This window comes from Halictus rubicundus, chromosome 14, assembly GCF_050948215.1.
Source record: "Halictus rubicundus isolate RS-2024b chromosome 14, iyHalRubi1_principal, whole genome shotgun sequence".
Taxonomy (NCBI): domain Eukaryota; kingdom Metazoa; phylum Arthropoda; class Insecta; order Hymenoptera; family Halictidae; genus Halictus; species Halictus rubicundus.
In genome coordinates this window covers 4,658,560-4,674,552 of record NC_135162.1, presented here as the reverse complement: position 1 = coordinate 4,674,552, position 15,993 = coordinate 4,658,560, and the positions used below count along the sequence as shown (strand labels likewise).

Below are 15,993 nucleotides of genomic sequence, written 5' to 3'. Positions count from 1 at the left end.
GATTATTAATAACAATTTCCATCCTACGCATTTTATGCAAAAGAAATGTATTTCATATTGTGATATACATGAATATTGAATTTTTCTAGTAAATTCCGCACCGTGACTGTGGCGGACAAATGGCAAAATTTTGGACAAAAATCCAAATTTGTTTACGAATGTACGTGTATTGTTAATTATTCACAGAAAATTAAATTTAACAATACAACTAATAAATTCAAAAAGAAATTAACAAATACTCCACAACAGATCTTAAAGGAAACGTATGAGCACTTCTGAAAAGTTGGTAAATTTAAGAGTAGCATTATTAGTTAATTGCAGACAAAACTATAAAATTCTTAAACTATAACAAGTAATATATCCGAATATGTAAAAACCTCAGGATATATCATATTTTGTCGTTTTTGTTATACTATGTTAGTTTGAACATATGAAAACGGTTGAAAATTTATACAAAAAATAAATCTGTTTTATTACACGTAAAAAGAATGCATTACCTTGGTAAGCAGTTTCCATTTTACAGAATTATTATTGCGATACTCGTCTACAAGTAATGTAATATTTTTCGATTTTTGGCACTCTAGAGAGTGCGGCCATGGCAAAATTTTTTACAGAAATCAAAATTTGATTACGAATATACATACATGTAATGGTAATTATTCACGAAAAATGAAATTCAACAATAAAATTAATAAATTAAAAAGAATTTAAGAATATTTATGCATACAAATAATTGTTAAATGATGAATAATATCAATTTCCTCCTAATATGCGGTTTTGCCAAAGGAATGTATCGTGTACATCGTGATATACACGTGTAGTGAGACATGCACCGCTTGTCCGCACTGTGCGACGTCTCGGCGTCCTTGTGGTTTCCAGGCGCTTTAGCCTCTTCTGCAGCACATTGAACAAGAATTGCTTTAATCATTACAATAATTACACTGTGGAAGGTGACTACAAGTCGGGAAGGTGACGGGTATTCAATGTGTACTGCTCGCGGTTTGACTAGACTTTATTCCGAGAGGGACGATACAATCCGCGTAGCCCGCGTGTCCGCTCTCTACGAATTCTGATACAGAACTGTCTTTCAAACTAACCATTCGCTCGCTGACGCAGTCTCACGAAAATCTCTCTTTCTTCATTCTCGCGGTCCGCTTTCACTCTTAAGGGGGCCGGCATTGTTTGAAATCCATATACGTATACAAGGGTCAAAATCTAGACAAACTGCCGCTTCAATATTGCAATGAGCAGTTTAGAAGTGGTCAATTGTGTTTCCTAAAAGTCCAATCTACGTCTGTATGGAGCCCAAATTGCGAATTTCTACCTCATCGTGGAGTAATTTGTAATATTCGGCAGAAAATTCGAATTCTGAAGCAAGTATGACGTCACAAGATGGCTGCCGCTGAGAGATTCTCTTAATTTCGAGAGATTTAGTGTTCGTATCGAAAAAAAGGCTCTATACAGACGTAGCAAAGACATGTACAAGCACGGTGGTATGCATTTTTAATTGATTACTTACTTATTTAAGACGTAAAATGTCTAGAAAAAAGGCACAGGATAACATAGCGTGACAGTCAAGGCCAAATGCCTGCCGGCCCCCTTAACTAAACTAAACACACTCACCCTACGCGACACTCGACCCAACCATCCAAACATCCACTCGACGCTATCGCGCAGCACGCAACCCGATTGTAAGAAATACCGAGAGGATATATAACGCGATATAGTTGAATGAAATAAATGTGGGCGTATTGCAAAATACTAAGAATCTTTATTCACGACAACCGTATACGACGACAGTCAGAATTTTTTTTTTTTAACTCCCTCAAACTCTACAATTTGTCCCAGAGGACATTCGGTAGATTGTTTTAACAAGATAAGTGAATTTATCCCGTTGATATTTTCCCAGTAGAAAATATCTTTTTAGAGAACACAATTTTAAGCCTTGTGTAGAGGATCAGTTGGGTGCTTCCTGCGTAGTCTTCTAGGCAGGTTTTCTGTATAGAGCTTCTTTGCTGCTTCGTTTGGATGATTTTCCAGTCTGAGTTTGTGTCTGTTGCATAGTCGGTTTATCTCCTCTTCCACGGAATTGACCTTGAGGTCCTTGCGAATTTGCTCATTTCTCACGTACCACGGTGCATTTACAATGGTTCTAAGGATAATGGATTGTAGTGCGTCAAGCTTGGATATGTGGCTTTTTGCAGCATTCCCCCAAATTTCTATGCCATAAGTCCATATTGGTTTAATTATAGACTTATATATTAATAGTTTATTGTTCGTATTTAATCTTGAATTTTTGCATGTACGCCAGTACATGGTACGTCGTTTTAAACGGATTTGCTCTATTTTGGTTTTTATATGATGCTTCCAGGTCATTCTTGCATCTAGATGCATGCCCAAGTATTTTACAGTTTCAGTTTGAGGGAATAATGGTTCCATTTAGGGTGATAGGTGGGACACTGCCTTTTCTTAGAGTGAACGTGATGTGTTTGCACTTGTCAGAATTTACTTTTATTTTCCATCTATTTAACCACTGCTCAATTTTTAGAGAGTGTTGCTTGAGTATAGAGTGAACTTTTGTGGGATCAGAGTGTGAGGCCAAAATAGCAGTGTCGTCCGCGAAGGTAAATATCATTGATTCTAACGTAGTAGGGATATCTGCAGTGAATAGCGTGTACAAAACAGGACCTAAAACACTGCCCTGCGGTACTCCTGCTTCAATGCTGTGGACTTCCGAGTATGACTCCTGCACCTTCACGAAAAACGATCTATCTTCAAGATAAGATTCGAGGAGCTGGTAGTAGGGTAAAGGGAATGCGTCTTGGATTTTGGCCAGAAGACCTTCGTGCCGGACTTTATCAAAGGCTTTTTCGACATCAAGGAAGAGAACAGTACAGTATTCCTTTCTCTCTAGTGCTGCTGTAATTGAATTGGTCATTCTGTGTATTTGCTCTGTAGTAGCATATTTGTTTCTGAAGCCAAATTGGTGGGAAGGTATAAGATTTTTTTTCGCTAATTATTTCTTTCATCCTAATTAGGATTATTTTTTCTAGTAGCTTAGACATTGAGGGGACGAGTGAGATCGGCCTGTATGATGACGGCAGGTGAAGGTCTTTGTTTGGTTTGAGAAGCATAATAACTTGGGCTATTTTCCAGGACATAGGAAAGAATTTGATTCTTAGTACGGCATTGAAGATAATAGTGAGGAGTCTAATTGCCTTTGGAGGTAGCTCTTTAAGAATTTTGCCCCCTATTAGATCAAATCCAGGTGACTTGTTATTGCTTGTTACAGAGATAAGCTTAGCTACCTCTTTAACAGACGTTGGGGGTATAATTTTGATGGGGTCCGTTTCATTTGCTACACAGAGACTGTGGTCCATGAGAGCATAAGTGGGGTCAGTAATATTTGGTTTAAATATATTTCGTAGATATTTAGCGAAAACGGTAGCCTTTTCAGTTGGAGATTTAGCCCATGTTGAATCGTCTTTTTTGATAGCAGGAGCAGGAATTATTGGCCTTTGAAATCTCTTGGTGGCTTTCCAGAGTGAATAATTTGTGTCTTCGTTGGGTGATAGATTGGTAATGTATGTATGAAATTCTTAATTCGTTTAACTTCTTTGTTGATAACATTAAGTCTCTTTTTGTTGTTTGGAGTTTTTTGCCTTTGCCAGATACTTTTAATCTTGCGTTTTTCTCTAATTCTTTGCAGTATGTGCTCAGGGTACGAGAGGAATTTCCTATTATTCACTTCAGGTTTAGTAGCTAACCAACATGCTTGCTGTATTGTATCGGTGATCTTTGTTACCGCAATCTCTATTTGTTCAGGTGATTTTAAGGGTATGTTGCAGTTAATATGTTCTTCTAGGTACTCTCTAAATTGGTCCCAATTATTGTTAGAAAGGTGTGATGAAGTGCTTGATTGCGATGGTTTAAATAAAAGATTAAGTAGAACAGGGGAGTGGTCGGAAGTAAGATACATATAGGCTGGATTGAATTTTGAAGTTATTTTTTGACAGTCCTTTTAAAATGGCAAAATCGAGTAAATCTGGGGTTTTTCCTGGGCAGCAGGCCAGTGCGTTATTGTTATTGTTTAGCATGAGTGATAGAAGTTCTAACATTTTATTTATTTGCTGTGATTGTTGAGTTAAAAGTTGAGTTTGTTGCAGAATCATGCTGGTTATTAATTCAGAATTTTTAGTTGATGTTGTTAGTAGATCTTTTAGTTCTGTTAACGTTGAAGTGGAGTTTATATTTTCGGGCAATGCGGTCGGATCTTTCCTAGTTTGAGATCGAGCTACTTCAGCAAATGTTTTATTAATATTTCCTATACCGTTGTGTACACCCTCAGGAGCATTATTGTTTTGCTTGGCATACGTTACGTTATGCAGATTTGAATTTGGACTGACCATTTTATGTCTAAGTTTGGGGAAAAGTTTTTGCTGCAACTGTTTTCTCACAAGACAACCTTTGTAACTTGCCGGATGGTTTCCCTGGCAGTTTGTACATTTAACATTATTAATTTTACCTTCGTATGGACAACTCGAGGACCAATGTTTACCTGCGCATTTCACGCATGCTGGAATTCGGTTACAGTAATTCTTGGTGTGGCCATATGACTGACAGCGTAAACATTGAGGAATGTCCCTTTTTGTTTTGGGAGGTTCAAATGATACTATCATGTTATATACCCTGTCGACTTTGTATATCTCTTTGTTGTTTGCATTGGGCTCAAGTTCTATGAAGAATAGTGGCAATGGCTCCTTTGTAACGCTTTTAGTGATATTGTTTATTTGTCTTACCTGGTGGTTGAGTTTTTTCAATTCAACGATTATTATACCTGTATCCATACTATGATGCATCCCTCTTAGTACTACCTTGTAACTTCTTTCTTTTTTCAGCTGGTAGGTGTAGAAATTAGCATTCTTTTCCTTCAAGGCTGAGGTGAGCTTTCTGTGCACAACGCTGATCTACTACTTGTGGTGAATTTCCCATGAAATAAATCTGCAGAAATTTATAGTCTGCATCCAGCGATGGCAATAGCGAACCTGCTCGATGATATATTTGACCTTGAATCTTGAAAGTGGGCATGAAATTGTCCCGAACCACATTTGTTGCGCCAAATGAAGTCATTTGGAAGCAACTATTGTATTTCTGGATTTGTGTCAGGAAATGTGTGGAATCTGTTCCTGTTCCAGAAACTAATGAGCGCAATGGCTCTGGTGGCGGGACCAATGGCGCCAATTTGACTTTGCGCCACTTGCGCAACACAATCCAGGTGTTTCATTTTTGTATCTCAATGACTTACAATGTGGGCACACAACGCTTATGGTTCCAATAGGAACGGATTTTTCTGCACTGTAATTCAATTGTCACGTTATAACGGAATGCAGCTCGATGAGTATTCAACGCAACATTTGTTTGTCTTCTTGCACGATTATTCAATTTAATTGTCGCGCGATTGGTTTCTATTACTGATCGATGATGTCTCATTCGATGCATATCATCTTCGTTTCCATTTTCTCGTTCTTCTGGTGTACGTGCTGGGGATAATCTATTCCGTTCAATTTCACGTCGCTCTTCGCGTTGATCTACAGCTCGATTAGATCTAATATTCGTTTGCTTTGGTAGCATTGCGAGTTCTGCGACCTAAATTATAAAATTTTGTTAATTCAAAACAAATTTGGTCGATTGCGACACAATATGTACAGTATGTACAGATAGACGGCGAATAAGTTGAATACGTGAAAAGCGATCTCTGTCTCTGTCTGTTCCCTTTCCATCCTCTTAGCAAAATGTGACAGTGGTGCATGCAATAAATGTGAGAAATACATTTTGGATCAGGAGACTGCGTATTTTATGCAATTATAACAAAACGGAGTAACTAAAGGTTTAAACAGTGCAAAGATTAAAAGAATTGAAAAGTGGGGATACATATATGAACTTTTAAAATAATTATACAAAGTGACTCCTGTTCCTTGCAACAGAGGTAGATAATTTTTCATTTGCATAAAAATTCGCAGTCTAGTGATCAAAGATCATTTTTATATTCCTGCAGCGGAATTGCTTTTTTGCAAAAGTTTGATCAAGTACAAATCGCTAATATAAAATCTCACTCCAGTAAAGCCACTACTGTTGGTCAATATTTCGTTTTCACTGGGTCGACGACATAACAGTAAAATATGAGAAAGATGTGCTCATCATCTGCAAAAAGAAAGGTCATAGATTTGTTTCTGACCTGATCCGAGAATTGTTACTCTGTCAGCTGGATGCTGTTAATTACCATCGAGAAACCCTCGTAACCCAAATCGTACAAACCACCCAGATCACAGCGCATTTCTTTCACGCTTCTCATTAGCATGAATAATAATATTTTCTGTGATCGTAACGGAATACAGTACCATGACGAACTGCATCTGTTTTTATAGAACAGTGATTTTTCATTACTTTTTTCCCATATTAAAAATGAAATATCGTTTAATCGTTCAGACTCACATTGTTTTGAAAATATGCTGGCTAGTGTCTATCACTCTCTGCCCACTTAAATTGTTCAAATACATGATCACAAAGTGTAATAGAACGTCGTTGACAGAGAAGAAAAGATTCGGGAAATCTTGCGCGTTCTTGAATGCCAGAAGAAGCTTCGCATAATATACAAATAGAAATTGTTTCATTAAGTTTTGTTTAACAAAAGTGCTTTATAACCAATTAATTCACGAACGCTTTCTGTGATGCTTACACGGTACAAGTTCACAGCGAACGATATAACAACTGCGAGAATCGATATTAAATACGATATTACCATGTTGCCCAGGATATCATTGAGCGTGCTATATTAACGAATTTGCAACATATCAGTTGTTAGCAGCGACCATCGATAATTGCAAGATGGAAAAGACATAAAAGTTGTAACACAAAATACAATGAAATAAACAGCAATGTTGTCGCAATATCTCAACAAAGATACCAACTTAAAAGCTCGTTTGTGTAGTTCCACAACTGATTGTACTTGTATTAGCTGTGATGTAGTTGAATGTACCATATTGTCGATTGCTGTCCCCATTCGGTAACTGAAAACAATTAAAATACACTCAACCCTCTTACAACACACTACACGGACCACACGATCTTAGTATAACACGGTGTTTAACAACGAAGCCTGTGCTCCATCAGCCACTAAGAAAAATAGAACGCTGCGACTACGGCTATAGCTATGGGGGCATAGAAAGAGACTATCCGAAGACCTAAAGAGAACTTTATAGACTTCCTTAGGACCTAAAGGACTTACATGACCCAGGTCGACCTCTGTAGACCCGCCCTAGAACCTAGAAGGGCACCTATGGACCCCTATCCACCCAAAGTATCCCAGCTCTAGAGGTACCTTCATTGACCACCCTAGGACCTAGAAAGACCTCTATGGACTCTCCCCCTAAATGTGCCTTCTTCCCCAAGGAAGCCTATTAAGTCTATTCAAGTCTGTCCATCAGCCTACGGTAATTTCTCTTGAGCTTTCAGCTGTGATTGCGCCTCCCAACATGAAGAAGATATGGTTCTGCGACCACATAATAGCAAGGTATGACAATATTCATACCCCGAAGCAAAAAACATCCTTGATGGGGCTATCCAGTGAGAAATCACCGATGCCAAGGCCCAGATAAACGAACAGTTCCTCTTCATATTAAACCTCAAGGCTTGGGGGGACCCTTATATGTGTCTGGATAAAATCCACCTTTAAAATCCTTAAAATTTTAAGGTTATTAGAAGCTTATAAGAAAAGAAGGCTATAAGAAGCTTATCATGGTTATCATGGTTTACAGAGTTGTGTACGCATACAAATTCATAAATGACGCATGTACACTTAAGCAAAATAATTATTCCTATGAGGTCCGTATAGTACAAGCGAAAATAACATTGTTAAACATAAGTTTGGAGAAACAGTTCCAAGATACCTGGCTATTTCAAGCAGTCCGCATAGATAGGAAGAACTCACAGCGACTGCAGATTCCGTACTTGCTATCGATAGGAGACCCATCACGTTAACCGATATGAAAAATATGCAAACACAATCAGTTTGCCGGCTCATCTCAGGGTAGAAGAATCCGAATATGTGTAGATATTGCAGTTGAGCATTAGAGCGTAGTATTGTGGGAACCAGTAGTACCACGAATGTGTATCCTATTAGTATAAGTGACAGGCCTGGAATACAGAACAGTGTCGTTGTTGCATAGTTCTCGCAAAGATTTCGAACACGGTTTTATCAATTCGTCTCTGCGATAGACGCATTCTTGAGAACAAAGCAAGAATAGTCATTGTCAAACATATCAAACTTCATAAAAATATTTTGAGTATCATTACCTAAAAATGCTAAAATCACGCGTCTCGCCACTATTATTTGCCTCGTGAATATATCCAATTCGACAGGATCTGTCGTCGCGCTATAATCGTTTGAAAATCTATCGAATACAGCTCTCATCTAGAGACATATAGGAAGACATATAAGGAGACGTTAAGATAACACAAGTTGTGTTCGTTTAACGGATATAATAATTGCATTGACATTACGAAACCATAGTAACATATTTTCTAACTTACTACTGAACGGTTGGCCGCAAAACCAACGTACCGTAGAAAATACAGTATTATTGGGCAAGTGAACGATAACATCATTAGCACATTGTACAGTGATTTTTCTACCCATTTTATCGTCGATACCTGAACAATATGTCATTTGTTTTAAACAAATAACTAGGATATTAGTAGATACTAATTTTACATGAAACGAAGGGAGACGGTGCTATCTAACTTAGGAAAGCTAAAAATGGCAACATTGTATCGGTAAGACCGACAACACTGTAAAATCCAGCTGGTAGCTTACTTTCTATGTTGCTGTCTTAAAAAGTTCGCTAACTGGCCGCTTTATTTGGACAGATGGCGCTAGAAAACTACTGTTTTTTAGCAACGCTGGTATTTCAGAAACCCTTCAATTTAAAGTAAGATTGTTTCATTTAGGTAGAGTCCCTCGTTACCGATAACTGATTAATTTTGGTGCTTGTTTAATAACATTGTTGAAACCAATATCAATTTACAATATTTTATTCATCTAAAACAACACCGATCGCTTTACAAAACATTGTAAATCAACAACCGTATCGAGCTAATGCCTGTGAAATTTACTCTTTCACATTATGAAAAATATTTTATTCCAAAAACATAGCAAATTCTTAAATACGAGAAGAAACGTATATTGATTTTCTATTATTTGAATAATTAAACCATTTCTTTACAACTTGTATTTATTTCAAAGACCAAGGAACGAATCATATTGCGGCCAAAATAAAGAAAGGTACGAAATCCAAAGATTTAACGTAATACTATGAATTCATTATGGAATGTATTCCCGTAGGAATTTTTTAACTTTTTAGGGCTCGAATTAAAAGGACACATCGTGTTTTATAATAAAGGCGCGCAGGTTGAAGAAGGAATACGGAAATCTTTAAAAAAAAAAAAAACCGACAAAAGCCGACTTATCAGTAAGAGTGAGAGGTCAAGTATTCTATAAAGATGGTTTCCAATAGCATTTTTTAATTGGTTTTTTGTATGATACTAGAAAACTGTAATAACACAGACGAGGTCTTGCCATTTTCGTGTCGCGTTCAACATAAATTCCTATACTTCATAATTAATATGTGGGAATATCTCCATTGGATTAAAAATGATTTGCTGGTTAAAACGAGCCTAAACGCCGCATAAATCTAATAATAATCAAATCTTGATTACCTGTATCACTAAAAGGCAGAGATAAAGCACAGAAAGCGTGACTCTTTGAATCTTTCCTAATCGAGATTCGTCGTAAGGCCAGAGCGCAGTAAAGCACAACACAGAAGAATAAAGAGTGAAATTCTTCCGAAACTCCTCCATCTCGCTGAAGGTTGAAAAATGACTGCACGGAAAGTTTGTGATAACACGCAACTACACCTCGGTCGCATAAATCTTCCACGCGGTCCCACTTCCGCTACAATGTTGCGCAAATTACCTACTTCCGACCAGTATCGATTGATATCAGCACCCCTATTGAGGTAGCCTAAAAAATTAATGGAATTCTTCATTAAGGGCTTCCTGTTTCTATTTCTCTCCTACTAAAAAACCAACCAGCAAAACTGACTTCTTCACTTGAAGCAATTGTGCAGATCCTTTCAGCTTTGGCACGGAAATCGTGAGAACTGTGTACACTGACAACTGCACTGAGACTAACTGAGTATAAGTAATTTATTTCATACTGTATATCGCACAATTATCTATTTCCTTCTCTTGTGAATTATGATGATGAAATCTATTCCATTTTCTTGCAAATTGTCTCGAAGAAGACACTTACTCTCGCTTTGAAGTAATTGTTGCAGGCACAAATTCAATTTGTTATAAGCAATGATTGAACAAATTGGTAAATGCAAAGTGAAAAAGTAAAATTATTTTTATTGCTTTTGCGCATTCCTCTATTGTTCTGCTATATAATTATTATATTATATTATGCTATATAAGTATTATGGGTTGGTTTGATGGTTATTAATAGGTGATATCTATGACTATGCTTATAATATAATCTAATTAAAATTACTTAATGGTGGATATTGCGGGTGCTTAGGCTACATTGTTGTTACTACTATTAGTTATTGCACTGTTAATTTACATTTTTGGTTGGGGATTATTTGTACATTTTTGTTCTTTGATGTAATTAAATACTAGTTTTGTACGCAACTTTTATTTCTAAAATTTAACGGGAGGTAACGGTTGAGCTTCTTATTATTAAGATACTATATAATCTGACATAGCATTTAAAATTAGATAACATATATGTAAAAATATAATTTGTAAAAATATAATTTCACTCCCCGACGGGGAATCGAACCCCGGTCTCCCGCGTGACAGGCGGGGATACTGTAATGAGTTCTTGCCGAGGATAAAAAACGGATACGCGTTGTTTTTAAAATAACGTATTTATTTTGGACTAGATTTTTATCCCGCACTTGGTCGCCGGCCGAACTAACATTGGGCGACTTGTTTTTTGTGGATCCGCGGTTGTAACAATTCTAGAGGTGTGGTCGGAACTTTAATATGTGTTAACCGATAGTTAACTTGTGTTACGATGGTAGCCGATAGCTATTTCGATGCAACGGTTTGTTCGCTTCTCCGATACGTCCGGTATGACGGGTTTTTCGTTTCTGCCTCACTGCTTCGGAGTAAGTTCGTAAGTCACCTCGCGGAATGCCTCGATAAGGCCCGTTTGGGGGAAAAACATCCCCTTCCGAAAAATGCCGAAGACGGCCGAAAATCCGCGAGTGACGTTACCCCGAAGCAGCGCGACGACGCGGGTCTGCATGGCCCGCCGCGGATTTATGGCCCTTGGCCTGGTTACGGTCCCGATGGCCAAGGGGACGAACGATTTCTCGGAACACGGGTCCGAGGGTACCTCGAGTAGGTAATAAGGGAAGGACGCGACGTGCCGAAAACACCGCAAGTGTTTTGCACGTGTGGCACAAGGGATGCGGACCCTTGGCCGCTGGCCGCTGATGGTAACCATCAGGCCTGCGAAAGTCCGAATCCGGGACCCTACGAAGCGCATGAAATTCTAAAGGACGGGCCCACGGATTGACTTTATGGCCACCTTTCCAATACTGTCAGCTCGAATCTTCGAGTGCCGTATACGACACTCGAGGATTAGCATTCTTCTAAAGTATCGAAGGACAGTATAAAATCGGAAAAGGGCCTCCAACGACATCTGGAGACAACGTGAAATTACGCCGTAAAAATAAAACTACGGTATTCTATGGGGGCCGCGGCATGCATCCTCTTGGAACCGTACAGATACTGACCACTTTTTTTTTTTTGTAACAATGTGTTTATTGTGCCAATAAATACAATATATACAGCGGGTACAATAAACTTAAACACAAAAAAAAAGTATAACAAATATAAATGTTTGATATATAAACTAAAGGCTCGGAGTTCCGGGCACGCACGGTTTAATATTATGATTATATCTATATGTACACTGCACTTATTGCAACTATTAACACTTAGACTAAGTATGGCTTAACTTAATTAGGGATACGTATATGTATATGTACAGAAAGGCACGGGTTGGGAAAAACTGTACAATCTTTGGTATTATGGGTTTGTTTTGGTAGTGTTTAGTAGGTTATATCTATGACTCTACTTGTAGTATAATCTAATTAAAAAATACTTAACGGTGTGTATTGCGGGTGCTTATGCTACCTTGTTGTTACTACTATTAGTTATTGCACTGTTAATTTACATTTTAGGTCGGGGATTATTTGTACATTTTTGTTCTTTGATGTAATTAATTTTTGTACGCAACTTTTATTTCTAAAATTTAACGGGAGGTAACGGTTGAGCTTCTTATTACTAAGATACTACATAAAGGTATTTAAAAATATAATCTGATACAGCATTTAAAATTAGATAACATATATGTAAAAATATAATTTGTAAAAATATAATTTCACTCCCCGACGGGGAATCGAACCCCGGTCTCCCGCGTGACAGGCGGGGATACTGACCACTTTTTTTTTTTTTGTAACATACGTTTATTTAGCCAAAACAAAATAACATTTACATAAATATATATAAGCAAACAAACAAACAAAAAAGAAAAACAATAGACTTGTGGATGGTGAGTACTGTCGGGATAGGTTACGGGTATTAAAGGTGTACCGCTCGTGGTTCGACTAGACTTTATTCTGAGAGGGACAATACACCCGCGTAGCCCACGTGTCCGCTCTCGACGAATTCTCTTACAGAACTAAACTTACGAACTAACCATTCGCTCGCTAACGCATCCTCACAACAATCCCTCTTTCTTCATTCTCACGGTCTGCATTCGCTCTTAACTAAACTAAACACGCTCACCCTACGCGACACTCGACCCAGTCATCTAAACATCCACTCGACGCTCTCGCGCAGCACGCAACCCGATATTCATTCGTACAAACATACTTTCTTAAAACTAAACACATGGCGGAGACGTGGCGCCAGCTTGTCGCCGCCACAGACTTAACAACGAAACAAAACAAAAATTTCCTTAAACGTACAAAAGGAGGCGTGGCTTATAAAATAGGAACTTAAGACTAAAGACTCGCTTATCGAGTACGCACAGTCTGGGCGGTCATATAACTATTGCACTTACTGCTAAAACATATATATTTATTGTTACAACGTGTACTATTGGGTCGCTTTTGTGGGTGAGTATAAGGGAGGCGAATCCCTATGCTGCAACAGTTTCAGGGGGTGGGGGACAAATGTACTATGCTAAAAATGTAGAATATATGAAAAATAAAAGATAACATTAAAAATAACAAAAATAATATTCTCCCCGACGGGGAATCGAACCCCGGTCTCCCGCGTGACAGGCGGGGATACTAACCACTTTTTTTTTTTTTTGTAACAATGTGTTTATTGTGCCAATAAATACAATATATACAGCGGGTACAATAAACTTAAACACAAAAAAAAAGTATAACAAATATAAATGTTTGATATATAAACTAAAGGCTCGGAGTTCCGGGCACGCACGGTTTAATATTATGATTATATCTATATGTACACTGCACTTATTGCAACTATTAACACTTAGACTAAGTATGGCTTAACTTAATTAGGGATACGTATATGTATATGTACAGAAAGGCACGGGTTGGGAAAACTGTACAATCTTTGGTATTATGGGTTTGTTTTGGTAGTGTTTAGTAGGTTATATCTATGACTCTACTTGTAGTATAATCTAATTAAAAAATACTTAACGGTGTGTATTGCGGGTGCTTATGCTACCTTGTTGTTACTACTATTAGTTATTGCACTGTTAATTTACATTTTAGGTCGGGGATTATTTGTACATTTTTGTTCTTTGATGTAATTAATTTTTGTACGCAACTTTTATTTCTAAAATTTAACGGGAGGTAACGGTTGAGCTTCTTATTACTAAGATACTACATAAAGGTATTAAAAATATAATCTGATACAGCATTTAAAATTAGATAACATATATGTAAAAATATAATTTGTAAAAATATAATTTCACTCCCCGACGGGGAATCGAACCCCGGTCTCCCGCGTGACAGGCGGGGATACTGACCACTATACTATCGAGGACGGGACGCTGTTTTAATATTTGTTATTATTACTTATAATTGCTATCTAGGTTTGGAACCACCAGAACTTCTCTGGGTCTTCCTTCGCGACGATCTCTTTGTCGTATTTTGTTAACTTATATCTAAAGCGCATTTCCGGATGGTCGAAGGTGATGTTACTGTCGTAGAGTAGTCTTTTGTCGTATGTTTTTCTATTGTAATGATATATGATCGGTTGTTTGTAGTTGTCTTGTATGAGTCCGTTGCTGTCGAAGTGTATGAATGATTCTGGGGGTGTATATCCTGTATGTCTAGTTGATTCGTGGTATTGTGGGTAGGGGTAGGCTGATGGATATATGTGGCTATTTTCTAATATGTTGGGAACGTTGGCCCAGTGGTTGCGAATGAGTTTGAGTGTGAATATGTCTATTCTGGGTATTTTTGCCATTTCGTAAAGTCTATGGTTACTGTACAGTTTCGTGTAGTTGGATTCCGGTGTTCTATATTTGTTGAGACATGCTCTTAGGCATTTTCTTTCGAGGAGTCTAAGCTTTTCCATGGTACTTGCGCTTATGTTGTACCATATTGGTGCGCCGTATGTTAGTATCGGTCGTACTAGGAGCTTGTAGCACAGGATTTTAACATTCGTGTTCAGGTCTTTACAATAGAAAAGTCTCTTGTTTGCTAGGAAGGCTTTCTGTGCTTTGTCTATCTGTATGTCTATGTGGTTGTTGTAGTTCAGTTTAAAGTCTAGATGTACGCCTAGGTAGCGAACCACGTTTTTATGGGGGATTTTTACTGACTTATTGTTGGAGTCATGCAAGTGGAAATCTTTGGAGTATTTTCTGACGTCATAATTGGCATCGGAGATTGTGGAGATGTAAGGTCGGAAAAGTATTGTTTCGCATTTATTGACGTTAATTTTAAGTTTCCATGTATGAAAATAGTCTTGGATTTTATCAAATGTTTCTTGTAACTGTTTCTGTATTACCGAGGGTTTGTTGTTGTTGACGTATATTAATAGGTCATCTGCAAAAGCTATTGCTTTTTTGTGTGGTTCGCTATTTAAGCCGTACATTTGTAAGAGATCGCTTATGTATATGCTAAACAGGATTGGGGAATTGACGGTGCCTTGTTGTAGGCCGTTTTTTATGTTAAATATTTTCGTGGAGGTGTTGGTCCCCTCTGTTACACGAAACGATTTTCCGTGTAACATGTTCCATAGCATCTTAATCAAGTGAGGGGGAAAATTTTTCTTCAGCATTTTGAAGAAGAGTCCGTCCAGCCAGACTGTATCGAATGCTTTTTCAAGGTCGATGAATACCGCCCCGACACAGTCACCTGCGTTTCTTGCCCAACATATGTCGGAGGTAAACTTTGTTATAGCGTGGATGGTAGAATGTTTGAATCTGAAGCCGAATTGTGTTTCGGGGATGATACTATTGTCTATGCAAAATGTGTTTAATGAGTTGTTGATGGTGGTTTCGAATATTTTGCTTATATTGGGCAAGAGACTGATGGGTCGGTAGCTGGTCGGTTCGGCACCATCTTTACCTTTTTTCTTCAAAGCCACCACTTTCGCTGTTTTCCAGGTTGTAGGAAAGTATGCGCGGTTTAGGCAATTGTTAAATATTACCGTGTAGTAATAAATATACCGGAGGGGTAGCCTTTTTAGTGCAATGTTCGGTATGCTATCAAAACTGGAGGATTTTTTATTGTTCAGGTGTTTGAATGTGTCTTGTAGTTTGAGGTAGGAGGTGAAGAAATTTGTGGGATACTAACCACTATACTATCGAGGAGTGAGACGCTTACTTAATTTAATTATTTGTATATCTAACTTGTCTTTTTTAGATAC

General features: G+C 37.8%; 1 protein-coding gene and 1 non-coding gene across 2 annotated transcripts; both read right to left on the bottom strand.

Moving 5' to 3' along the window:
• Positions 1–5,476: 5,476 nt before the first annotated feature.
• On the bottom strand, positions 5,477–9,920 carry LOC143360898 (uncharacterized). The gene is made up of 10 exons (XM_076800077.1): positions 9,775–9,920; positions 8,590–8,709; positions 8,353–8,470; positions 7,947–8,193; positions 6,969–7,067; positions 6,737–6,827; positions 6,493–6,638; positions 6,281–6,413; positions 5,716–6,201; positions 5,477–5,646 (listed from the first exon to the last, which is right to left on the bottom strand). Exons 1-9 carry the CDS (start codon positions 9,913–9,915, stop codon positions 6,151–6,153), a joined length of 1,146 nt encoding a protein of 381 aa, XP_076656192.1. The 5' UTR covers positions 9,916–9,920; the 3' UTR covers positions 5,477–5,646; positions 5,716–6,150.
• Positions 9,921–14,088: 4,168 nt separating this feature from the next.
• On the bottom strand, positions 14,089–14,160 carry Trnad-guc (transfer RNA aspartic acid (anticodon GUC)). Its single transcript has one exon. It is a non-coding gene; the product is annotated as a tRNA-Asp (tRNA).
• Between the last annotated feature and the right edge of the window lie 1,833 nt (positions 14,161–15,993).